Below are 27,343 nucleotides of genomic sequence, written 5' to 3' on the forward strand. Positions count from 1 at the left end.
CAGGAGCGGGTGGAGCCGGTGCAGCTGGTGTCAGGGCGGGCACGACTGCTGCTGGCAGGAACACCCGGTATGAGCAGAAACCCTGCTCACGATGTCCTCGGATTTCTGGTCTAGCCTAATCTGTCCTTCCAGGCTGAGAGCAGAGTCTGTAAAGGAGAGGACAAAGGAGTAGTGTCAGGGGTTTTTATATATCGAGGTACTTGGGTTAGTCCAGCGAACCTCACGGCTTTTCACATAGTCCGGGCTGGACGGAGTGGTTGTGTTGAGCACAGGGACCAGCTCTGCAGACTCACCAGCTGGCACACAGTGGAAGCCCGCGGAGACCGGGACAGTCCTGGTGGCTGAACAGCCCTCTGCGCAGCGTAGAACTGGCTCCACGGAGAAGCATTTTGCTGCCTTCTTCTCAAATGCAACTGGCTTCTCAATTTTGACAAATTTGCGCTGCAGCTTACAAGCTGTAAAACATGAATTCTCTTAAAGCACCTACAGAATTTATGTGAATGGCTCTTTGGGCTTTATTTGTAGAATTAGCAACAACTTAGACCAATGACCAAGTGACACAAGCTACATCAAACTAATCTGAGTCATTTAGCTGTCAATGTCTTAGGCTGTGAGAAAATCAGGCATGTGAAACACAGTCCTAAAGACAGAGGCTTGCCAAACAGGACCTGGGTAGGACACAATCCAAAAAGATACATGTGAAAACCTCAGTCAACTGATGCTCAGCTTTACCCAAACTATGACAGCACTTCATTTTGGAGCAAGAGTTGCCCCTAGATATCCATATATCCACTGCTGCACTGTGCCTAGCATCACACCTGCCTTGCCATGGCTGACTAGCTTAGACCTTAAGCCTCTCTGATCCACACTTTCTTGGACTAGTCTCCCCAGAGGAGCTTGATCTAAGAATAGATTCCAAAAACGTCACCACATGCCCGGAGAATTAGGTTCCACACAAGATGCAGTGCACCCTAATGTTTTCAATATGTTCATGTTGATTTCAATATGTTTTATATAGGACCTGGATGGTAAGAACAACCATTACCAGGCTGAAGGTTTTGGATTCAGTTCATCTTCAACCTGAGGTAATTAAAACAGGTATTTCCCACCTCAAATGCCCTCTAGTTCAACAGCCACGGCTAGATTGATTTTTTTTTTTTTTTCTGGGAAACTAAAAGCCTGGAAATAAATAATGAAACTTAAGCATGACATAAAATGTCTTTTGTCACAGACAAACTACCTACTTTTCATACTGACTTAGCATCTTTGGGAGTTTTAAGTTTATAATTTTATCTGGAACACACAAACATCAGATATCTACATCATGCATAAGAAGTTGATATTAAAACTGCAACAAAACCAGAACTTGCAGTGAACTAACAAACTCGGGAAAAAGAGATACTTTATTTTTTTTGGTCTATGGCCACTAATCACAAAAATAGTGAAAAATAAGATGATAGTGCTACAATTAATATAAATCATCTATTCATGTGACTAATTAATTTATCAAAGGCAACAATATTAATCACAGAATCGTCTAGGTTGGAAAAGACCTTGAAGATCATCCAGCCCAACCATTAACCTAATATTGACTGTTCCCAACTACACCAGATCCCTCAGCGCTAAGTTGACCCGACTCTTAAACCCCTCCAGGGATGGGGACTCCACCACCTCCTTGGGCAGCCCATTCCAACACCCAACAACCCCTTCTGGAACGAAATACTTCCTGACATCTAGTCTAAACCTTCCCTGGCACAATCTGAGGCCATTACCTCTTATCCTATCGCTTACTACTTGGTTAAAGAGGCTCATCCCCAGCTCTCTGCATTCTCCTTTCAGGGAGCTGTAGAGGGCGATGAGGTCTCCCCTCAGCCTCCTCTTCTCCAGACTAAACCCCCCCCAGTTCCCTCAGCCGCTCCCCCTACGACCTGTGCTCCAGACCCTGCACCAGCTCCGTTGCCCTTCTCTGGACACGCTCGAGTCATTCAATGTCCTTTTTGTAGCGAGGGGCCCAAAACTGAACACAGGAATCGAGGTGCGGCCTCACCAGCGCCGAGTACAGGGGTCAGATCCCTTCCCTGTCCCTGCTGGCCACGCTATCGCTGACACAAGCCAGGATGCCATTGGCCTTCTTGGCCATGGGCACACTGCTGGCTCCTGTTCAGCCGGCTGTCAATCAGCACCCCCAGGTCCCTCTCTGACTGGCAGCTCTCCAGCCACTTGTCCCCAAGCCTGTAGCACTGCTGGGGTTGTTGTGGCCCAAGGGCAGCCCCCAGCATTTGGCCTTATTGAAGCTCACCTAGTTGGGCTCAGCCCATGGCTCCAGCCTGTCCAGGTCTCTCTGCAGAGCCTCCCTACCCTCGAGCACATCAACACTCCCACCCAGCTTGCTGTCATCTGCAATATATGTTAGAATCTTAGTACCTCCAGCACAGGGGTCTTCTGAGATGATCCAGGACTGACCAAAGCTCACTGCATCTTTAGCTAAATATCCACTGGGCATTTGATATTCCCTTTTCTTCTCAGCATCATATTTTCCACAAATACCACATGTTTTTCCAGCCATCCAGAAAGCAACCTGAATCTTTGTGGAAATAAAGAAAAGATGCACTTAAATGTTTTTCTTTAAAAATAAACCCACTGAAAATAATTTTTACAAATACCTCAAGTCTATGCCCATCATAGTATAGTTTATCTATGCCATAATCTGGGGCTTTTAGTGACAAGCCTTCCTTTTCACTGCTGATCAGCATGCTTGCATCTGCAACAAAAAAAGGAAAAAAGGGATTTATTTTAAAAGGATGTTATTGTTTTAGGGTCCAACCTCAACCACTTGTTAAATTCCTGGGGACTTAATGAAGACTCTAATGTATCTTGAAATTGATGGGGGAAATGAGAAAGACCGTACTGCTGTCTGCCCTGGAACAAACCAAAGCCCTGTGACAAGGGCGGCTGTGGCCGGAGGACATCTAGATGCTTGTTCTGTGGGTCTCCGTGATCAGAACAAGGTATCACAGCCCTGCATTGCTTGGTCCATACAAAGATACACAGGATCAGCATCTCTTTCCTTGCTCATCTTTCTTGCCACTCCTATGAAAGCTAGCATGAAGTTATGTTAAAATCACTTAATTGTTTCTCAAATTAAGACGATCTTTATCTTGAGAGGTGTTTGCAGCAACATGTGCTTTCCTTCTTCAAAAGATCAGAAAAGATTAAACAAAATATAAAAATGAGTCTCTTACCAGAATTAGATGTGTATGGAACATCTGTCGGGGCTTGAACACCATTAATCTTCAACTGGACAAGTCCATTGGAAACATACATGTCAACCTCACTTTAAGTAAAGGAAATGAGTATAAACAAATGCTCTTTGCCCTACTCAGCTCACAGTTTCTGGTCCTTATAGAACCAACACTGCAGGATGCTCATATCATTCTGGCATGAGTCACCTGCTACCCTTTAGGAGGAAGATGGAGAGAGCCCAGAAAATCCTGCCAGGAGGAGTGCACAATACACCTTTCCATGGCTTTACTCATCTCTGAGTGTCTGCCATGGTTCAGGCAGTAAGACACCAGGCTACAGGGCCCCTTGCTGTGGAACAATATAATTGCTGTTATGTTCACACAAATTGAAGGTGCTTTACATTTCAAAGGAAGACTGGACTCCCTACAGTGGTTCTCTTACAGCCTGAATAGTCTGTGTATTGTAGTATTTTCTTCAGCGTTGTGTTCGCTCTAATGAAGAAATATGAAGCTCAAGCACATCAAAAGCACATCCATACAGTTATGTGAAACGATTGGGAATGATATAGAGATGAGGAATGTCTTTATCACAAAAGATACAGTCTATAAAACAAGCATCCTTCTGTACTTCCACAAAACAGGTGCAGGGCATACTAGTTTCTCTCTGTTTCACTAACATTATGGCACAGTTAGGCACACAATTTTCAGAAATAAGTAATTACTTGTAATGAAACCTTGCAGATCAAAGCCTATTTATGCACTTTTGGTATGCATAATCCCATACAATTTAGAGTATCAGACTATACTTCTAAAGAAGAACCTATGATGACAGACGTGATTGCTCCAAGATTAATGAAAGTGTGTTTTAAAATAATTTCAAACAGATTAGAACATTATGCACCAGCTAAGGGATGACCTAATCTGGGATAAGTAATTCCCTTTTTAGCTAGGTCCACTTCTCAACATCTCTGCTGAGATGATTGTGGGTGCTAATTAGTTCTAATTATTACCTTAGTGTAGGAGGTCAGACTAAATGATTACAACAGTCCCTTTGGGATTTATAGTTTATATGTCTACCTAACTACTAAGGAATGAAATGAGATGGTTAAATGCTAACAAATTAGTGAAAAATTTTGGGCAGTAAATTTAGGTTACTGTGAACCTCAGATATATTTCAGAATCACTTTTGAAAGACAAAGTCCCAAATCCCAGTGACACTCCTAGAAACCTTTTCACTGACATTAGTAATTTTGCATGAGTCTTGTGCTAGCACCAATCGCCCTAACAGTCTGGTCTTCACTTTTATAGCATATTCAGCTTGACATCTATTTGTCATTAAGTCTGCAATTACTTACTGGCTGGCAAGTCTGACATTTATTGCTGTAAGGTCAGCAGACTCTTCAAGTCTTTTCATCATCACCAGGAATTTCAGTTCTGGACTACAGTCCTGCACCAAGACATGGTAGCAATTTGCAGGCATTGAATAGTTAAATTCAACTCCATTGAAGGTTGTGATTGTACTTTGGAAAACTGAACAACGAGCTAAAAAAAAAAAAAAAAACAACCAAACAGTCAAAAGCAAGCCTTTTATACTTCATATAAAACAGTTACTCTATTTTAGATTTGTAATTTTTTTTTTTAAATATCTTTTTCTGGTTTTACCTATTCCCACATAAAAGCAAAATTATTCTTTCAGGTGAAATATCAGATATGTAGTAATATGAAAGCAAAACTTTGCCAGTCCCCAGACAGCAGCACAACCCACTCATGATTCAGTCATTGTGTGAGATAAATTCTGCTCACAGTTGATGCAGGTGCAACTCTTTGTGGCCTTTTGGCTTTTGTAACTTTGTTGTAGTGAAAAGAATTATGCAAATGTTGATAACAATTCACATACCATTAACACAGAGGAAATGCACTAAAATTCTGCTGCCTTTATTGAGTCATAACTGTTTTGTTGGAAATCCTACCAGCTCTGATTAGAAATTATTTTACAGCCATTTTAGTTAATACAGGGTAGTTTTAGTGTTTACTAAAGAAATATGCATAGGTATATTAGCCTGCTGATTTAAAGCAAAATGTGACTCCTTATCCCAGGATTACATAAAGCTTTTCCATTTAAAAATTACCCTAAGTAAGTATAATGTGATTAGCACTTAATACAGCATTAATGAAACAATAATCCCTTCAAAATAAAGTGCAGGTGAAATTAATGGGTATACTTTTGAAGCTGTTTTAGCTTCTACATAACAGCATTAATCAAGCAGAGCATCCCCAATCTGAGGTCACTTAGATGTCCCACTCATTAATTTTGTAATTCTTTTTTCTTCACAAGCAATCTCTGTAGTGAAGCTGAAATGGATGCATTTGGGAACAGGTACATTTGGAATTACTATTTGGCATGGAACACAATATTTAATCTTACTAATATAAGTTTCCTTTTCATTATATCTTTGCAGCTCACAGATTTTCATATAGTTTGGTTTGTTTATATTTGAAGTCCAACTGATTTTTTAAGTGGATGTAAAATAATTTCAAGTTATGTCAAAGGTATAAATCATATTTACAAAATCTGCAAAGTCAATCAATTCTTGTACAGATAGTTAATTGCTGACCTTTAAAGTTTTCAATGATTGAAAGTGTTGCTTGGAAAAAGACATTTTGATCAGTGGATGTTAGTGTTGAAATAGGTGTTCCTGGACTTGAAGAGAATTGCAGGGGAAGCCTGACAGCTCTGTCATAAATTGTGAGCTGAAAAACAGTCAGAAAACAAACACGAATGTAAATGCAAAATACAGTGTAGAGATGAGATAACATTTTCCTATAATGTTCAAAGAGGACTGTACTGACTGAAATCTAAACTAGAATCTACATTTAGGTCAGAGCTAAAAAGAAATCAAGTCCTCTGTCTACAGCATGAAATAGCTCTACAGTTTGACACATCTGCAACCTATAGAACAGCTGTGTTATAAATGTTGTTTGATATTCATCAATTTGCAGCTTTCTGGGGTGTTGTACATCACATTTGCTCACAGTCCGAACAGCTTGCTTACCTGAGATGCACACCCTCTCCTTGCCTATACGTTGAGGCCTTGCCTATACTGTTTGGCCATCATGCTTCTCTACAGCTTGGTTTTATTATCTTTTTCAGGACACAGGAAAACCTATCTTCCTGAAGATTTGGGGAGGAGTGGTCTTTTTAATAAGTAACTGTTAACGTGCTATCAATCGTGATGGTTGTTTTGTAACCTGTTTCTTATTTCATGTGATTGCATGCTACGTGAGAAAGAGAAATACGTTATATTTATTTTCATGATGGAACCAACTGCATGAATGTAACATCCTTGTGATGGGAGCTTGTTTATAGTTCAATTATTTTTTTAAAATAATGTGTTTAAAAGGCTATCAACTGTGAATTTCATAAGTATTTAATGCCCCAGCATAAAAGCTAGTGGAAATAATTACCTCAGGTAGCTTGAGGACCACATCACAGGTTCTTGGAGATGTCAGAGCCATAACCAGCATTGCCTGGTGAGAGGGACCACGCTGTTGCCTTTGGGAATACCCAAGCACATATGCAGCTTCTGGAAGAAAGGAGTAGAACCTGGAAAGGAAGTGATTAAAACAATCTGTCTTTGAAAAAATTGGATATTATTTGTTCAGACTAAAACGCCCCCATAAAGCAATACACATTCTGTGTTAGACACGTTTTGTGTCAGGATTTGGTAATACATGGTGTTGTGCATGAGAGGAGGGGCAGGCAGATTTTAACTGTTAATGGGTGAAACAGTGTTCAGGAGACTGGGCAGCAGAGTGATATGAGAAAAAAGGTATAGCCAAATTTTTTTAAATGCATTCAGACTTAAAAGTACACACCAATTACATAAAACCCAATATACTAACATGCTAGAAAAAAGATGACCTCATATTAATGTGTCAGGCCTGCAGTAACAATTAGGAAGGATACTTCACCCACTAAGTATGTCAATGAGTCAATAGAGGGATCTCTATGATTGAATTCCCTTACAGGCTTGAGACTCATAAAAAGAAATACAGAAAATATTCCTTTTAAAATAGGCATAGTCTCAGAGCAGAAAAATCTGAGCTCTGTGCATTTTCTTCAGGATAGTCAATTGGATCATTTCATCCCCTCTAATAAGGGCAGAAAACAGCACTTCAGGTAATTAATATCAAAAATACCCTCTTCAGTACACATTTGTTAACCAAATCACCTCTATGCCTTTAAAAGTGAAAGCTTGAATCGCATGCATATTTAGATAATTGAATTGTTGTATCTATCTGTATTTTGGTAGCACTATGAAAAAAGGTTAGACTTCAGTATGAACCTATATTTTATTGTGGGCAATGCATATATGAATGAAGAATTACTTTTAATTAAAAGTCTACAATAGATTGGGTGAATCCTATCATCCCCTTTGTTTCACAGAATCACAGAACCACCTAGGTTGGAAAAGACCTTGAAGATCACCCAGTCCAACTATTAACCTAACATTAACAGTTCCCAACTACACCAGATCCCTCAGCACTATATCAACCCGACTCCTGAACACCTCCAGGGATGGGGATTCCACCACTGCCCTGGGCAGCCCATTCCAACACCTAACAACCCATTCTGTAAAGAAATACTTCCTAATATCCAGTCTAAAAAGCAGTTTCAAGCAGTTTTCCTGCAAACTAAAATGCACTGTGCTTTGAGGGAATTAATACACAGAAAAAACAGACACATGTAATCTGATTTTGTAATAGCATACTGATTAAGTGGAATTTTTCCAGGTCAGAAATTGTGGAACTGAATCTGTAATTATCTGGAGCATCGACACAGGTGAATTTTTCAAAATTAAAGTAAAATCTCACCATCTTGAAGTTGTTCGGACTACTGAAGATACTTTTGTCCACTTCAGCTTCATCTGCATAGCTGGATAAGCTGCAAATTGCCCTGTTGCAATCTGAGCTGCAATCTGATAGTCCTGGCAATCTATACCCCATTTAAGAGAACCCTAGTAGAGTGGAATATATTTATTTTTGTGTGAGACATAGTAAGATCATTATATTTCATTTACATTTGAGCTGATCATATTTAAAACTTACCAGTACTTCATGGGAATTTTTTACTGAAGCATCAGCACAGAGTTTCCATCTACTTGATCCTGTGATACTTGAAACAAACATCTGTATCCTTGATCTTGTGGGTTGTGTATCAGTGTACAGTACAAGCTGTAATCCTGTCGACTGGTCATTTCTGTGGATGGCACGAAGGACTGCCACCAGTATGGGTGGCTTGCTGTCTCCCAAGAATTTAGGCTTAAGTCGTTAGAGAGGAAATAGAGACCAAAGACATAAACAAGCATTAAAATTACTATATTAAAAACCACAGATAAAAGATATTTGTAAAGGAAAATTTTCATTCAAAAAGTCTCTTATTATGTGAAGTATGGGACAGCATCATAGATCATAGATCATTGCTCAATCTATTCCGTGCATATGTAGTTTTGCCACAGTCTTTCAAGGGAGACCTGTCATGACCTATGTAAGTAGAACAACAGTGTTGTGAATCTTTTTGTAAAGTAATTTCAGTGTAACAAAAGGAAGTATGGAGGACCCTGCTGTATAAAGAACCAGTATTACCCAGGTCAGCACTGCTCTCTTACCAACCTGTAATTTAGCTAGCAGTCTTCCTGATGAACTTTGTTTAACCACCTGTTTAAAACTATGCTAATTTATGTTGACAGAGGGATCTGTTCAGTGCAGTCCAAAGTGTGGTACTTGCATGAGGAGCAGCACGTGATCCCATTCAAAGTTGGACCCTTATGCCCAGCAGCAGCATCCACTCAGGCTGTGACTGTCCTACCTGAGCTGTGGGGCAGGGGTCCCTACCCAGCCAGGGCAGAGCTGCAGGGGGGTGAGCTGTGGGGCAGCAGGTCCTCCCTGTGCTGCCAGGTCTGAGTGGCAAAGACCCATGGAAGGATTAGGTGAGACAAATTCATTGAGGGCTTAGAAGAAAATGGGGAAAGAGCAAGGCTGTGGCTAAGAAAGAAGGTGTATGTGGTGAGAGCACCGGGGAAGACTGGGAAGAATTCAAGGAAGCAGTCATGTGGTGAAAAGATGGACAAGAGAGATGAGTTCAAGCTACATGGAAATGGGTGGGGGAGAAGGTACAGATGATTGCCTTTTTTCTGCAATCTACTTGCACTAACAACTGAGGAGATGCCTCAGCAAAGTAAGGTTTACTATTTTGTAGGCATGTAGATCATTGTTTGAAATGTGCAAAATTTTCCTCTGATTAAATCTGCTCCAGATTCCATCAGTTCTTACAATAACTCTTAGAGAATGTCCAGGAACCATTAACTATTTACCATGTAGCTATTCCTGAATAAACACCTGGACTGATCTCAAAGTTGAAGCATTACTGCAAAATCAAGGTCTTTTTAAAGGCCTTGCATGGTCCTACTTATAGGAAAAGAAGTACTTGGCAGTAAAGACTTAATCAACAGAAGAGTGGCAGTCAAGTCCTAAACTTTTACATGGAGCTATGCAATAAAAAATATACCTGAAACCAGTTTCTAATCAAGCAGGTCAGCACTTCTAAAGCATTCTCATTTTTATGGTGAATTGTTTACTGATTAATACAAATTTCAACATAGACATTCCAGTTCCATTTAACAAGGTAGCTTTTGTTGAGTGAGTATTAAAAAACATTCACATATCCAATGTGCTCACCTTTATAAAACAGGAAACAATTAATTTTCTTTCCATATATTATCTAATATGCTAAATCACCAAATTTTTTTCTGTTCTGTTATAAACAGACAATAACTGGAAATCCGAAGTAAATGTTTTTATTTTTTATAGATTAAGATACTCACCTGAGATATGGCTCCAGAGATACTTTCATCACTAGCTGAAGAAGAGAAGGAGCTGATGCTGCTGTTCAGGACTTCCCTTCCTGGGTCCTGCAAAAACAGAGAATCACCTTGAAGCAGGTTGTTTACCATTGGAAGTTGTTGCAGAACTAATTTCTCATATTTTTATTCTCAGAGAATTAAGTTCTAATTGCCACAAAGTTAGTGAGAGCAGTGAGTTGTAGGCCCTGCTCACAATATAAGCAGAAATATACCTGTTCATCTGTGGGCTTGAACCAAAGCTGGTAAACAGGTAGATTTGCCTGTGAAAATAGGTATCTAGTATGTAAGAAGATCTAAGAGAAGACAAAGAACTAACTTTTAACAAACACATTAAAAAGATCAGTATTGAGTATGGAAAAAAGACAGAACAAAATTGAATTTTTTAAACATTTTAAACTAAAATATTCTGAAATGTGAAACTTTTGAGCTGAAATACTTCAGAGAAAAAAGAGGTTTAAAAGGGGAAAAAGCTCTGCTAGGTGGTTACTCCATCCATCCTACAGCAAACATCCACCCTCAACAGTCTGTTTTCTCTTTCTTTGGTCCATGCCTTATGGGCACAATTTCCTACAGGAACTATAAAGAGAACAGCCTGGATGAATTACCTGTTGGTTGGCATATTCACTATCCCCACTGCAGTGCCTGTCTCCAGAGTGATCTCCGCTGCTGCTGCAGATTTTACTGCTAGCAGAGCTGACACTACTGCTGCTGCTGCTGCTACTGCTGCCACGCTTCTTCCGAGATTGATGTATTTCATCTTTCTTGTGTTTGTTTCCAGGCTCTTTACCATCAGCAGAGGAAGCAGCGGAAGAAGAAGATGAACTGGAGAGTGGGGTTGCACTGGGCTCTGCCCAGAGATCTGTAACTGCAGTCTTGTCTGTTCTGTGAGTCCGTCTCCTATGGTGCCTTGTTTTATTTGTGACCTCCGAAAACAGTTCAAAGCATTATGAATTTATAACTCGTTCTGTAAAATTTATCTGGGTGTCAGACAACCTGCTCACCACAGGCTTCCAAGGAAATACAACTCCTTGGCCCCACACACTGCAGAAGCTGCACCAGAACTCACCTAGACCCATTCCTCCCAGCTGAAATGCTTTCTCATGCCAGTTTTCCACAGTGGAAACCCTCAGTTTCATTTCTAGAAAAATATTTCCCTCTCCTATGCTGAACGATGCTTACCTTGAACACATTTTCAATGCCTAGAATCTTCTTCAGTTTAGCTTGAATGTCCTCATACAGAGATGTCTCATCCTTTTCCTTAGATCCTGAGCTTGCTACATCAATTATTTTGGAAGCTGCTTTGGATCCTGCCTGAATCTCCAGCTGTATTTTGTCAATATCAGCATCTGTATGAACAAAAGTCAAGATACTTACATTCCTTGGTTGTGCTGCTTGAGCAGCATTCACAAAGATTGACATAAAAGCTTGTTGTCATGACTGTACCTGGCTTCAAAACTATTTTGGCCTCAAGTTCTCCAACTAATTTGTGCAGATAGGTATTTCTTAAGAAAGCAGAATTTCGTGACTTTAGACTGAGACAAGCAGAACATCCGAAACTCTCAAATTTTCTACAGAAGATGCGTGCATAAAGTCTTCCTCCTACACTGTGTTGTGCCTCTTCTGAACCTTGCTGGTATCCTTTGAGTATCACACTAGGAATATTGCTTTGCTGTATGAAAGAAAAATATGGCAAAGAAAGATATTTTCTACAAAAAAATTGTCACAGGTCTTAAAATCTTTCCTCCTATTAATGAAGAGAATGATGGCAGCCCTGCCCACGCAAATCAGAAATTAAAATTTAGATTAAAATTAGAGATCCAAGCACTAGAAGCACTGGATTTTCCTCCAAAGTGCTCTGTGGAAGAGGACAGCTCTCCTGCCTAGGCTTTCCCAGGCAGTGTATCACAAACACACTTCCCAGATAGAACCTGCAGGGCTCTTTGGAGGGTCTACATCTCTATATCAGTTTTGGGCTACCAGCCCTCCTATTATGTCAACCTACCCTTCCCATACTAGACTCAGAAGCTGAAGAGCGCATAAGAGAATGGGCTTCTGCAGCTGACTGCAGGAATTACCTCAGGATTTGGGAAGAGAAATTAATAACCTGCCTGAGACCCATCTTTTCCACATTGCTCTGGCTCAGAAAAAAAGGGATATTGTACAAAGGATACAAATTTCACACACCCTCCCATTGACCATAAAGAAATAGAAAGTACATGCTGTCAGTGCAACTTTACATGCATGAGATGATGAGAGTCAGCAGACTGTGAATAATCACATCTTGAACCCATCAGGACTTATGTTAGGCTTGGTTTGGGGTATGTCAGGCACCTGTTAAATCTCACCATTTCTGTGTTTGAGCTCTGGTTAGCCAGATGCTGTGTTAGGGGTGCTCAGCCTCTCTGAGGAGCTGTCTGTTCTCTACCTGTCTGCAATAAAGATGGTGAGAGGCCTCCTTACCTTCCAGCTGCCAGGTTTTGAAGATCTTTCTGATGGCTGAAACGGCTGGTCAGAGATATTTGGTACTTCTCCGCTGGGGAGAAGCTGGGATTTCTTTTCAGAATCTACTTCTTCCATGTTCCTTGAAATAGCATAAACTTCACTCCTGTGGAGGTGATAAATGGCACACAAGTAACATCTTCTGATTTTGCTTACCTGTCTTTGATGGTGCAAAAAAGACAATACTAAGTTTTATGTGGCTGGCAAGGTACAACAGAGCCTAAAAAGGAATTGTGTGTTAGTGATTTTATAACGGGGAGCTCACAATCAGTAACACAGAACAAGCAAAATACAAGAAGCTCTTGTGTACCTCATAGCTGTGAGCTCAACCTCCTGATGGCAGGGAGGGGTTTCAATCTTCAAATTTTTCTCTTTCATGTTTATCCTGGCATCAAATTTCATCGTAGTGTTGGCACTGAACTCTGCATGAAATTCAAGACCACTCTGAAAGTATTGTGTATTAATCCCCATCATTGCAATCATATGAAAATATGCCCTGAAAGAGTAGAAATAAAAACATGCATAATTACAGATTAACATGCACATATTTAACTTTGAAATGCAAAATGACATTTTCATGCTGTGCTGTTTATTGTAAGAGCCACTACTGGTGGATGAAGAGATGTATCATAGCAGGATAAAAAAAAAAAAAAGCTGAAGTGCCACTGGAAAAGGTGAAGGGTTTTATCTGATGAGCAAAGCTAACATGGACCCTTCGCTAACACCAGAATCTCTTAGCTTCAGATTATGCCTAGTTGTTTTTTATTATTATTATTATTAACCATAATGTTAATATTATCATTTTTACAATTATTATTAGTACTGTTGCTTTCACTTTTGATTTTGCAGATCCAGAAGCGTTTCCCCCTGAAATCCCCCCAGCTTGTGCTAGGTGGTAATGCGATTCTATGCTGAACTTGTGAAAAACTGTTCATAGGTAACAACTTAGTATGTTTAGGCACTGAACAGGTACAAACGTGAGCATTTTTAGCAATGGCAGAACAGCAGAGTATCCTGTGGAATACAGTGCATGTTGCTACATTTGCAGCGTTGTAAAGCACCAGGTGATTGTGTTGCTTTCTCACAAGTTCACTGCTTTGGACTACCACAGCTGTCTCAAATCTGGGACAAGTAAGCCCCCTATATAACAACGTGTAATCACATATCTATTTCAAATATAAATGTAAATGCTTGTGTGTGTATGTGAAAATATATGTCATTTTTACTTTGGCTTGATGTCAGCATGAATATCCGTGTTGGTTTCCAACAACTGTGAAGGTCTAAAATTGTCAGATAATGGTGGTGATATCTGTATATCCACTGCAAAAGACAGACAGGAATTTATTATAAATATTATGAAGAGAGAATCAATAAATGCTAGAGATACAATGTTTTCAATAAGCATAATAATTAACACACGGGTAGTGCTTTTACATTTTGAAATACTTCACATGATATTTAAAGAAGATTGCTACTCCAGAGTTATACAAATATGTCCCAGGTGAAACACACTAATTACTTCTCAAACCCTTTGGAGGTAGCTGAACACCAATGTTTATACATTACAAGAGTATTTATCAGATTATAGAGGGATTTAATTTCAACATTGGAATTGGACCACCAGTTATTGTGGGGAAACCGCTCAGTTTGGCATCCCAAGCTCACCATCAGCTGCAGCCTGGGCCAGCGCGGCACCGCACAGACTGAGCTCCAGTGGCATGCCAACCACCGTGGGGACAATGTGCCGCAGCTCGCCCACCATCACTGGCAGCGTCCATCGGCCTGAAATGCCTCGATGGACCTCTTCCACCACTTTTTTCACCACTGGCTGCCAGTTTGATGATCCAGTTAGACTCTGAAAACAGAGAAATAGGTTAGGTAAGTAGGTAAGAAGAGACAGGGAAGGGGAATTTGTCAGCATTGCGCAAACGTGCACGTTTTCGGCCAAAAACGCGTTTTCGGCCGAAAACGCTCACCAAGCCGCATTCTGAGAAAAAGCAAGCACGGAGGACGAGAATCGACAAAAAGGACAACAGCCTTGAAAGTACCGTCATGGTCTGCTGAATGGCCTCTTTATCAATGTCAACAAAGGCGATCTCTTGGCCCAATACTTTGATGTAAGCAGACACCAGTGGGTCTTCAGGAGGCAGTTCTTTCCATCCCAGAAGCTGTGGTGTTAAGGAGAGATGGGGAGAAAAGGAAGAAGCAGATAATGTCACTTAAAATACAGTAATGTTTAGCAAAGAGCAGATCCCATCTGAAGAGTGCTAACCGTGGTTCCTTAGCCAGAAAACTAATAGACATCTTACAGGTCTGGACCAATGTGGCCTTTCTTATGTTGCATAACTGACTTTAATGGGAGGTTCCCTGCATAAAGATGAGGTAAGGACTTGGTAATTTCTGCTGCTGTAAGTAGTGGGTGATGCCTGAGGACTCATGAACAAAAATCTTGTTTAATAATCCTTTTAAAAGAGAAGAGCAACCACTTACTGTGTTTTAATACACACTTTAAAACACATGATTTTTTGCTACCAGCATCATCATCACCTTTTGTACTGTACATTAAGGACTGACACATGTTGAGTGAAAAAGTGGCATCTGTTGACAGTGTAAGTACAATGTAAATTCATCTTTCCATGACCAAACAGGAAGACTGACTCCTTTCTCACTGAAACATCAAAGGGGTGGCTCAGTGGGTGGGTCAGTGATGACACCCCAGCCCTGGCAGGAACTGTGTATTGCAAACAGATCAGAAGGGTGCATAGAGACATACCATTTTACCGAGTTCCTTCAGTGTCTTGTATGTATCGTACTCAGCAAAGGGAATGTTCTGCTTCCTGATAAGCTTAGTCAGGCTTTGTGACCTGAGAGCCACCTGTAAGAAACAGTCAGACCAAGTACAAGAGATCCCAGGAAAACCTTTGTACCTAGTATTGCACTCACTGAGGCCGCTCTAAATACATACTTTATGAAGCCATTGCACTTATGAGGCTATGTCTACCAGATGACTGCAGGCTATGGCTGAAGATGCTGAGGACATGCTGAGCCAGCTTTGAACTAATCAGCAGGGATAATTTTAGGGCAGTGCAGAGCTCAGCCCAGGCTGCAAAGCTTGCCCAGGAAGCTGAGTAAATGACTGCATGCTGTTACATGGAGCTTCATGCTACCCTGGCTGCACTGCTGGCTGGAATTTAATTTCAAATGCTATTTCCCTATACTTATGCAAAATACCCCAGATGCCATGTGGCTTTAGGTAGGCAGATTAATATTCTGCTGCATAAGCTTTCCTCTCTTCTCCTAGGTTTTTATTGGTGAATGTATGTGTCAAGAAGCCCAAATAAAAGAAGCAGTGTAAGTAAAATCCTAATCGTTATCTAAATTTTCTCTTAAACATGCAGCCTCACAGCCAGAGATGGAGTAAAATACTACATCACAGTCCAAATGGTTTAACTAATACTATCTGTAGCTGGCTTACATCTAGCTGGCTGTTTTAATAAAGTACTTACCTCAATAATATCCGCTGCAGTATTTGCATAATATGCTCTTACTTTTGTGATTATATCAGGTGGGAACATGGTGCTGGGACCATTCATTAGATAGAGCCTCCAAATGGCACCAGCCTGATATTCAGCTATCACAGGAATAAAAATAAGCAGAGGTTTTGGTTAGGGTCTCCAAGATGTCTGGTGCATGTAAGCCACCTCAGGAACATGCTGTCGTAGATTGCAAGGGGTTCTGCCAGGATTCAATCCCATAGGTCCTCAAATTTGTAACCTCAGGAAGAGAACTGTGTTCTAGGGCAGAGTCAACATAACCACAGTGACTGAAGAAGTCCTAAATCTGTTGGGATTCTAGAGGGCTTTCTGCGAGAGAATGGACATGTGAGCAATCTTGTGTGAGAACAAGACTGATAAGAGCCTCAGCCAAGCAAGAATGTGATAAGGATGTGACCCTGAATGAGGAGGGAGAAACTCGACGAGACAAACAACCCCCGGAAGGGGTTGGGACAGAAGAGGAAGTTACACAGGGCAGGAAGCCTGGGAAGGCTGATGTGGCACTTTTTATCCACTCATAAGAAGGTTTAAAGCGCGGGCTAAGTTAACTGTCCAATCTTGAGGACTTGTACTGCATGTTACTCACGTGTGCAGGAGAACATTATAAAAGGGCTTTCTTAGTTGTAATAAATGGTCATTGTTTGATCACATTGGTCGTGTGCGTGCTCAGCTCTCCCGCACTAAATCCATGTGCAGGCACTGCTTTCCCCAGCAGATACCCAGAGAGTAGTAGAACACCCTCAGGGGATTTGCATGTTAGGAGGCTCTTGTGCTTTTTCTATTTCAAGAGTGCACTAAACTCACAGCCATGATTGAATTTTGGATTAAAATCACAGAACAAAATAGAGGCATTTGGCTATGTAAGCTGAAGCAGTGGACAGGATACTTATACTCACAGGAATAAATGCCAAGGTGAATGACCTTGCTGTAACGATAGCTCAGCCTGTCAAGTCTGGGGCTCAGTAGTTTAATGGCAATGTTGCAAGCAGCAGATCTGAGTAATAGAGTTAAAATCATACCAATATAGTAAACTGTGACCAAATTCTTAGAAAACTGCAAGAAGAAATATCACCATTTGCTACTAAAAAAAGGTACTTCTTCCTCTACTTACAGATTATAGAGCTGTGGGATCCTGCCTACTGCCAAAGCCTTCATGTGTGAATATGTGAAACTGGCTACTTGTAAGCTGGGCTCTGTCAGCAGCGAGCTGGCCATAGCTGTTACAGTTGGAAGAGCAGGCTTAGTTTCGAAGAGGACAACACAAGCCGCCATTCGGACATTAGGAGCAAGTGTGTTATCCATAAAGACCTGGAGGGAGATCTCCCTTACCTAGAGGAGGAAGATACAACCTGTGAGTACTTTGTAACTTCTCAGTGAGAAGTGGTTTCTAAACCGTGCATGTGTGATCTGCAGTGAATGGAGAGCAAAACCCTAAACAAAGACTTGAGCATGGGACCTGTGACTAAAACTGAAGTTACTGCAGGGTGCACAGTGAACAGGTCTGGAAGAAACAGCCATTAGTAATGGTCCCAAGTGTTACAGCGACTAAGGCAACCTCTTTCCTGGGATATCAGCAAGGATGGGGTGATGTCAGGAATGGGCAAGAGGAACACCAGTAACAAAGAAATCTGCCCAGAGTTGCTAAGATTAACTGATGGCTTTATTATTCCTGAATTACTAAGTCAACCCATATCATACCCTCTAGGATCTTTGTTTAAATAATAATGTCAGTTACTTTTACAGGGTCTTTTCTGGCAATTTTCCTCAAGGCCAACACGGCATCAGCATGAATTCTCTTTGGTAATGAAGCTGCAGCTGGGGCAAATGTTGGCAAAAACTTCAGGATGCGTTTGATACTGGCCGGGTCTCCCGCATTGCCAATGGCTTTCAGGGCCAAGGCCATGTCTTTGGCATCACCTTTGCTGGTGGCTTCAGTAGCCAGGTCATGGAGTGGCTGAAAACAGAGCAGACTGTGTTAATCTTACCAGGTAATGATCTCATAATAATGCATAAAAATATGCATTGCCATAGCAAGCAAAACAACTACAGGCACAAAGCCCGGAATAAAGCTGTTCAGATCTTTCCCTCAGGAAAAATCTCCCCATCATTATCAGGATGCCAAATATGGAACATACAAACAAACTTGATTTTCTCCTTACACCATATTGTAATTGATTTTAAATTGTGCCTGAGCATGGGAGATAATCCTAAGTGGAAGCCTGCACCAGAGGGTCTGTTGCAAATTCAGGAGCAGCCCGGAGCTAACACGGGGTTCAATCATTCCCTGGGGCACCTCTGTCAGTCCTGCCACCCTGCAGGCCCCAGGGTCTGCGCAGCTGCAAGATTACACTTGCATATTTTTCACTTCCTATAGCGATAGCAAGTTTACTTAAACAGTTTCGTTATTCTGAGAAGACAAATTACCCTTCTGTGGCTTAGCTTTGTTTCACTCTGTTTTGGAAGATTTAAACACATGTCATACACCAGCAGACCGTCTCAGTGCTGTGGTCCTCCTGAGTGAGGAGCCAGAGCTGCATAGTCCAAGAACAATGTCCTCAATATTTCTGACAGTGATATGCAGTTAGGTAGCACGGCCTCTTTGGAAGCCCTAACCTATGACATATCTAAAGCTTTGCTTATATTCACACTTTAGTGCCTTTTTAATATATTAAGTACACTACCTAATGTAAGAGAGAAGAATTATAATTATTTTGCTTTAATCCTAAATTTGTTGTATCTAAATCCAGTTTCAGGTTGTTTACAGGATCCATTATCCCTTCTACCACTTACATTTGAAATTCTGAACTTGTTAAGACCCAATTTTTCGAAGGCATCAGCTTGATGTTTCATTCTGTCTTTGCAATTTTGAAGGCAATCTCAACTAAGAGTGAGGCATGTAAACAGCAAGTTATCTAATTGCCAACATTGTGAGAGCTACACAAGAGGCATTTAAAAAATTTCTTTACTTCCTTCGAATAAGAAATGACAGTCACCTACCTGAAGAAGTTCATTTGGACAAAGTGAAGTCTGAGCACAGTATTTATTTACCATGCTACCATATCCCAGGTAAACAATTATTCGAAGAATTGGTGCTTTCTGGATTTGGGGACAGGTCAGAAAAGTCTACAGGAGAAAGAAGTAGCAGTCTTTAATGTTTCTAGTAATTAGAGCTGGTATTTCATGAAAATTACATTTGAGAAATAAATAGATAAAATTGCTTTGGATTTTTCATAAATATTTTCAGAAGTTAAATGCTACAATAAAAGACCCACAACACTTACACAGTATGTATGTTAGATTTTGGTTACACAACATTATTTTCTTGAATTTGTCTATCTTTTTTTTAAAGATATTTTGGCAAAAAGAAATCAATAGTAATTTTCTAAGGATTTGTGGGTTTTAACATCAAAACATTACATGTTAAAAAATGTTGGCAACAAGTATTTGGAAACATTTCTAAAGCATTCCCCATTTTGTTAACACCTTGCATTTTACAAATTTATAAGGAAATATGCTGCATCTTTTGCTTATAATTTTGAGAATTCACCTTTAAAAAGGAGTGAGAGGGAAATAGAAGAAAGAATGATCTCTACTCACTGAGGCAACTTCTAGGGTTTGTTTGTTGGCTGTAACGAAATGGAAGGCAAGAGGGAGAGTCGCAGCTGCTTCCCAGATGTTCAGCTTCTCATCATGAATTTTTTGCTTCAGGAATCTAAATGTGTCAGTAGCTCCAGCAGCACAGATGGCACTCAGGAACCAGTCCCTGCCAGGGAGAGGAGGATTAATTATCCCCATTGCCTGGTATGCCTCTGATCCGAAATCCTGGCTGAAGGTGATACAGTTACCTGTAGGGAAGGTCGTTGGCAAACTGAACCCACAAAGACTCAATTTGTTCAAGGGTCACTATACGAAAAAGCTGGACCATTTGTAAGAACTTGGTTGAAGCTTCTTTAGTGGCTCCTTCCTTGTTATTCTGAACTAATTGCCGCAGTGTTTCTGTTAACTATGGGAAAAACCAGACAGTAGGAAGTAACCATGTCTAAAATAATTATGTGATGACCTGTTAACCTTATGAATAATGAAAGAATATGACAAGTAAGACTCCAGTACCTGTAAATCTGGATTCTTAATCCTTATGAGAGGAATTGGCATCTGGAGTAACTCTCCTGAGAAACGATAACGAAGACTCCCCTGGTTTTGCAGCTGAGTTTTTGGTGCACTGATAGGAGTCCTTTTAATGTCGACCAATGACAGTTCTTGTCTTCAAGGGAGAGAAAGAAATTCATCAGTAGTCTTTAACCACACTGTGTGTGTGTAGGACACATACAGCAGTTGGAGCAGACTGAGGGGTGCCCAGTAGGACCACTGCAGTGACCACAAACGGCTCATGCACCTCTTGGTTTGTGCATTGCTCAGGATTATCTGAAAATGTCACAGGACTGGTGAGAGCTTTTATTAGAATTTGACAAAGTCTCTGACAGGTTGAAGAAATGTTTCAGGTGGTCCAGCAAAACCCCCAAACAACAGGACATGGGTCCTGGATGGGCATCCTGAGGGACGTACAGTGTCTTGGCTCCTCACAGCCCACAGGCCAGATGCTTCTTGTTAACTCACAAATTAACAATAAATAAGTTTTAGGCATCTCCTCGCGGCTCTGATCATCATAACTATGTTAAGGACATGCATGGTGCCTACCTTGCCTCCATGACTGCTGCCCCATTGGGTTCATTGAAGGGTGAGATCTGGTACACCTGCTCAGATGTAGCAGATGTCATCAAGGTCCTGCTGTTATCATACTTCATCTTGTAAGTGAACGTCACAGTGCCCTTAATGTTTCTGACTTTCTAGAAGTGCAAAGAGACCCACTCACAAATCTGAACGGGCGGTAGTTAATTGAGCACAGACAAGCCAAATTCCCTACTAGCATCAGTGCGATGCATGAGTGTTTGGCAGTGGCTTATGCCTAACCGTGGCAGGAGGGGTCCCCACTGCTCGTACCAGGGGGCAGGTGGGGCAGGGGCGGATGTACGCCATGCCCATGTTCTTCACCGCTTTCTCCTGGCAGTCCATCAGGTCCTTGCTTTTGGAAATGGTGGCATGGTTATTCTTACTGTCATCCTGGATAACATATTTGGTTTGGCAGATGCCTTCGATCCCGGCCTGTGAGTATTGATTAAACACAATGAACTTTCCATTTGAAACAGCAATATATATGTCAAAGAAAATTGCCTGGGAAGTGTATGTACAGACAAGTTACTATGTAACAGTAAAATGAGAATAAACGTAAAATCAGAATAGAAAAAACAAACCTCTTGTAGTTCATACACATTTTGTGATTTTTTGATGGTTATCTGCATCATGTTCAGAATCCCTCGCACTAGGTTAGTGCATAGGATGGGACAGTCCTCGGGGGCGAAAATATTTCCAACCTTTCCCTCAGTGTATTCAAACTTAAAGGCTTGGCTGAAACATGCAGTGATGGTCTCTGTGAGCCTCACAGATGGAGTGAAGGGGTCCATGGGCCAGAAGCCATTGTATTCCTCCAACTTTGGTGATCGAATCTGTGAACAAAATTAGAAAAACATTCATACTGGTAATTCAGTTTGAAACGGTGTAATAACAGGGAAAATGGGCACTTTCAGTCCATGGCTGGACACAATCCACTTGTCCAACACCGCAGGAAACATTTTCCTCCTCAGCCTATTGTGCTGGGCCTAGGAAGCATCCTTGAAAACACAATTTCCATGAAGGCTTTCTGCCAGAAAAATAAGATCGTGCAAACAGCATTCAGAACTTCAGCAAGTCTGGTGAGGGTTGCTGGGTAAGCGAAAGACTATCTGCTGGCAGTCTGTACGAAAGGATACTCACCCATTTTCCCCAGATGTCCAGTGAGATCTCCCTTCAGTCTGCAAGGCAGCCAAGCCACTGCTCAAGCTGCCTGCCTAAACACATAAGGGACTATTTGGGCTGCTGTGCCAGGTCCAACATGTTCCAGAGCACCAAAGCTTTAACATAGCTGATAAGGAAAAAGAGATGGCCATGGGGTCTCTTACAAGAGATGCCCCAGCAGGAGCTGAAGTCTCTTTGGAAGCGGCTGTCATCATTTTGAGCTTATCAAGCTGTAAAGCTTGCACACAAGTCCTTGACTGCTACCTAGTGGGAAACGCGTGCTTGCATGCACATACATATCTAGTGACGTACACATACATGCACGCTTCCCACCCTCATACATAAAAGTACATGCTCCTGCATAGAGCAAAATGGTGTGGATTTAGTGCTCTGTTTTATTTTAGGCATTTATAACCAGTGCTGCAAGGGTGGCTTGCCTCTTGTCACATTTCCTCAAATTAATCACAGAATGGTTTGAGTTGGAAGGGACCATAAAGATCATTTAGTTCCAACCCCCCTGCCATGGGCAGGGACACCTTCCACTAGATCAGGTTGCTCAAAGCCCCGTCCAACCTGGCCTGGAACACTTCCAGGGGACAGTCATCCACAACTTCTCTGGACAGCCTGTACCAGTGTCTCACCACCCCCACAGTGAAAAATTTCTTCCTTAGATCTAATTTAAATCTACCCTTTCAGTTTAAAGCCATTACCCCTTGTCCTATCACTGCAGGCCCTTGTAAAAAGTCCCTCTACCAGCTTCTTTGTAGGCCCCCTTTAGGTACTTTAGGAAGGCTTCTATGTCTCACTAGAGCCTTCTCTAGGCTGAACAACTTCAACTCTCTTAGTCTGTCTTTATAGAAGAGGTGCTCCAGCCCCCTGACCATCTTTGTTGCCCTCGGACTCACTCTAACAGGTCCCTGTCCTTCTTATGTTGGGGCCCCCAGAGCTGAATGCAGTACTCCAGGTGGGGTCTCATGAGAGTGAAGTAGAGGGGAAGAAACACCTCTCTCGACCTGCTGGCCACGCTCCTCTTGATGCAGCCCAGGATACAGCTGGCTTTCTGGGCTGTGAGCACTCATTGCCAGGTCATGTTGAGCTTCTCATCGACTAACACCCCTAAGTCCTTCTCCTCAGGGCTGCTCTCAATCCACTCATCACCCAGTCTGCATTTGTGCTTGGGATTGCCCCCACTCATGTTCAGGACCTTGCACTTGGCCTTGTTGAACTCCATGAGGTTTGCCCAGGCCCACCTCTCCAGCCTGTCCAGGTCCCTCTGGACGGCACATCCTTTCCCTCCAGTGTGTTGACCACACCACACAGCTTGGTGGTGTTGGTAAATTTGCTGAGGGTGCCTCAGTCCCACTGTCCATGTTGCCAACAAAATTGTTAAAAAGCAGCAGTCCCAAAACTGATCCCTGAGGAACACCACTCCTCACTGGTCTCCTTAAATTAAATTCTACTCAAGACTATTGTCTGCAATTACTATAGTTATAACAACTCTAGCAAGGTTACAAAGAGCCTGCAATTGCAGCAGTGTGTCAAATCTGATAGTAGGTATTCCTTCATGCTGTTTCAGTAATATATGCACAGGATTACAGACTGAGTAAATTCCTAGGATGAACGCAAAGTGCCCTCTTACAGCTTTCTCCCTACTTGGTATCTTCTAGATCCCTTTTTTTGCAGTCCTTCATTCCATGTCAGTATTTTAAACTGTTTGGTTTAATCTTTTCAATGAGTAACAGCACTTCCAGATCTGATATCATTATGCCAAGCACAAGCATTACCATTAGAATTCTTCACATTTGAATTAATGCCTGTGTGAAGAGTATCAAAAGGAAGATAATGGAGACAGATGGGACTTCTTCATGTGATATCTGTAGTCCAGCACTGAGCTTTTCTCAGGCTATGGAGCATGTTGAAAAACATGGATATTTCATGCTTGAGTTTGCATTTTCATACACAAGTTTAGCATTGCCTTAGTAAAATTATCTTAAGGACATATCTTTAAGGCAGCTGCTTGTCATATTTCTGCATGGAGATGAACCTAAGGCAGCTTTAGTCAAGGGGGCTGAGGTACTGATGGCAACAGAGCTGGAGCAGCTCTGAGTCCCTCCCACAGAGGCACAGGCTGAGAGGAAGCCTACTGCCTGTAGGTCACTACCAGTAACCTGGTAACCCAAAGCAGTTTGGCTACAGCTGCAGACACTCCAGCATGGCTCAGCAGTACAGGGTGCAAAGCTCAGTGCCTTTACCCGCACCTCTGCCTGTGTCAGGGAAACCATCACTGCCTGAGCAAACCTGCCTGGTCTGACATTGGGCTTACAGGCTCAGCTTGGCACCAGGAAGGGCCTTAATCTTTTGTGTAAGCTCTGCATCTTTTTGTTTATTTTACCAGCCTGGAGGTCTGAACCAAATGTCTGTAGCTGTATGATGCAGGTGGGTGGTTGGGTTCCCACACCCATGGTGATTTACCTGGAGAAGGTGGTTGCTGTGAGACACACGGCTGATCTCCAGCTTGCAGGTCAGCCTCACCCCCGCCATCGCCAGGCCTCTGCTGGGCAGCCCGTGCCAGGTGAAGCTCTCGTAGCCATACAGGTAGGTCTTGCCAGTGTGAAAAATGGGCTCTATTGGAAAAAAAAAACAAACAAACAAACCAAAAACCAGAAACACCTCCTCCGCTATGACTCACAAGAACCATCCCAGCAAAGAAAGGTGAGACTGCTACTGCCAAAAAATAGGTGCAAGCAGTGGGCAAGGCACAGCCGTAGGGGAGGGCAACACAGGAGCTGCTCACTGGCAGTGGAAGCATACTTACCAAGGTCCTGTTTCTGGCCCCCTGCATGGGAGGAAAGAACAGGATGCATGAGAAACCCCCATCTCTGTGGATCCTTTAATTTATTATTAATTTACTCAGTGTGTTAATGGTTGGCAAACAACCAGTACAGGGTTGCCAGGGTGCATCCCATACCCCTGGGACACCAAGCCCACACCAACCCCACTAGTTAGCTGCTGCTTGCTTGGCTCTTCCCCTGCTGCTAAGCTTAGGCACAGAAATCTAATAGTTTACAGCTGAAGTCATAAAAGGGCTTCAGCAAATTAAGCTGTAAATAACCCTGAAAGGCCCCAAGGAAATGCAGTTTGCTTAAGACTGCAGTGGCCATCATGGCTCAGCAGTGCTGGTAAAGCTTCAACTTACCCACAAGGGTGAGCACCAGGGCCAGGATGAGTGCCTTCATGCTAAAAGCAACTGAAGATTGTAGGGGGAAATGTGCAGCTTTTATAGAAGAATTATTAACAGGCATGGTGAATTCTGTTGAGTTATCAACTTTTTATCAACCAGACTATCCCTTTGAGGGAGAGGGGGTTGGGGACAAGGCACCAGCTGTTATTGCTGAGCCAAAATCTTCACAAGCACTTTTGTTCTGACTTCACCAACTGAATGCACTGCAAGTACCTTTTGGAACAAGTGCTTAAAAGTATTAAAACTTAAAATTAAAAAGTTAAAGCCAAAATATTTATTGTGTAAGAAAAACTACTGATTATCCTTATTCACTGGAAGCACCTGGTGCTATTGCAGTCTGTGCTGAATCTGCCCAGGTTATCCTGACCTGACCATAAGGCACACAGCTTATCTAACTGATAGTGCCCCAGCAGGATTGTGCAAAATCCCTGGGCAGCCCCCCTGTGACACTGTGCCAATACCCGCCCTGCTGGGAGCAGGACAGGCTGTCACCCACAGTGTTGCCCTCTGGAGATGGGGACTTCACCTAATAACACAAACCTCCTGTCACTGTCACAAAGGCCATGGCTAAGCGCCACTGATGTTCATGGTTGCCTCACGTGCCTTCTCTTACAGGGCTAACACGTCAACCCCTTTCACTGATGCGATTAGCCCTAAAGGGGTGTGGGTGAGGGTTGCCCCAGTGAGGTGGAGTGGGTGGGGCTGGTGGGCATTACAGACACAAACCTCTTGGTTTACACAGACCTTCAAAGTGTGGTTCACCCAAACTCATTTCACATCATGTAGCAAGGGGCAGCACCTTCACCCCATGGTGGAACCCCCTTTTCCCAGCATCTTCCCCATCCATTTGGAGGCAGCCCCACTGGTGCCTCAGGCTGCTCTTGGTGCCAGGGTCTGGTCTGGTCCTGGGGTGTGGAGCTGGGACAGCTGGAGCAGCCAGAGCCACCCACACCTCTCCTGTGGGGAGTCTGCATGAGAAGGGTTATGGCAGCCCCAGGATGGAGGGGTTCTTGCTGGCGCCGTGCAGCTGCCTTTGCTCACCAACCTCCTCTGTGGGTGGGGAACCAAAGCTGCTTCCCAGGTCACTGTGGAAAGGGACTGGATTCAGTGTCACATCAACAGATCAGTGGCTTGAGGAGACGGAGACACAGACTCTGTGTACAGTGTAAACAGAGTCCTTCATTGTTATTAACACTGAGAATTTATACTATCTTCAAAGCTGTGTCAGTAAGCACGAGTTAGGCTGCGTTATTATAATTGGTTACAATTTACTCTGCATTTGCTGTCCACGCACTCTAGTCTATCCACTGATTGGCTACGCTAAAAGATTAACTCTACCGTCGGCATCCTGGTTATCAGTTCTTTAGTTCTGCAACTCTGCATTTTCTTGTTGACAGCTGACAACTTTCTTCAATCATTCTTTATTCTTCAATCAAGGACATCGTCGAGATGAGATGTCCATTTTCTGCCAGAAAGCTCTCCACCATTCCCCCTTCTTTTTCTTTGATAGTAACAGCAACCAGTCTCTGATATTCTTTCTGCACTAAAGCTTTAACACATCGTAAAAAGCAAGGCACAAAACATAAGATCATTAATATAACAATTCCTATAGCTATAAGCTGCTTTACCAGATCTTTTAGCCATCCGGTGATACCCCAGTTAGCAAAACACTCCTTTAGTCTCCAATCTGTAACTGTTAGTTTATGCATATTATATTGCAGTTCAGCTAACTTTCTGAGTATTGATGCCAAATGATCAGACAGGTTCATACAACACATTCCTTCAAATTCTTCACAACCATGTCCTTGTGATAATAATAAAAAATCAATTGCAGCATGATTTTGCAATGTAGCATGTCTAATACTATCTACGTCAACAAGCAAGCTTTTGATTATATCTGAAGTCAAATTTAATTGCTTGACGGTCCAGCATTCCAGTTTAGTTACATCTCCTAAAGCTTTTCCTGCTTCACGATGAGGTGTAAACAAAGCTGTT

The 27,343-nt window shown here is 42.1% G+C and overlaps 1 protein-coding gene across 1 annotated transcript; it reads right to left on the reverse strand.

The window, feature by feature from the left end:
- Positions 1-29: 29 nt before the first annotated feature.
- Positions 30-25,343, reverse strand: LOC113483006 (vitellogenin-2-like). The gene is made up of 35 exons (XM_026854202.1): positions 25,304-25,343; positions 24,923-24,943; positions 24,580-24,731; positions 21,528-21,779; positions 21,217-21,378; positions 20,914-21,062; positions 20,329-20,479; positions 20,064-20,221; positions 19,816-19,981; positions 19,216-19,341; positions 17,954-18,172; positions 17,330-17,547; positions 17,115-17,212; positions 16,171-16,295; positions 15,438-15,539; positions 14,713-14,832; positions 14,330-14,519; positions 13,891-13,984; positions 12,975-13,160; positions 12,626-12,770; positions 11,611-11,834; positions 11,345-11,522; positions 10,771-11,088; positions 10,378-10,425; positions 10,127-10,213; positions 8,352-8,564; positions 8,118-8,260; positions 6,708-6,846; positions 5,858-5,993; positions 4,598-4,784; positions 3,243-3,334; positions 2,664-2,761; positions 2,425-2,584; positions 294-455; positions 30-146 (listed from the first exon to the last, which is right to left on the reverse strand). Exons 1-35 carry the CDS (start codon positions 25,341-25,343, stop codon positions 31-33), a joined length of 5,175 nt encoding a protein of 1,724 aa, XP_026710003.1. The 3' UTR covers position 30.
- Positions 25,344-27,343: the final 2,000 nt, after the last annotated feature.

The sequence above is a fragment of the Athene cunicularia genome (genome assembly GCF_003259725.1).
Source record: "Athene cunicularia isolate RWA chromosome 8 unlocalized genomic scaffold, athCun1 chr8_part1, whole genome shotgun sequence".
In the NCBI taxonomy this organism is placed as follows: Eukaryota; Metazoa; Chordata; class Aves; order Strigiformes; family Strigidae; genus Athene; species Athene cunicularia.

Excerpts from the sequence above, each read along its gene's own strand:
- LOC113483006 (XM_026854202.1), bottom strand. The coding sequence starts at position 25,343 with ATGAAGGCACTCATCCTGGCCCTGGTGCTCACCCTTGTGG. Across the intron at positions 13,985-14,329 it reads GGCCCAGGCTGCAGCTGATG|TGGATATACAGATATCACCA; the intron begins GTGAGCTTGGGA and ends TGTCTTTTGCAG. Across the intron at positions 3,335-4,597 it reads AATGTCAGACTTGCCAGCCA|TGAGGTTGACATGTATGTTT; the intron begins GTAAGTAATTGC and ends CTTTACTTAAAG.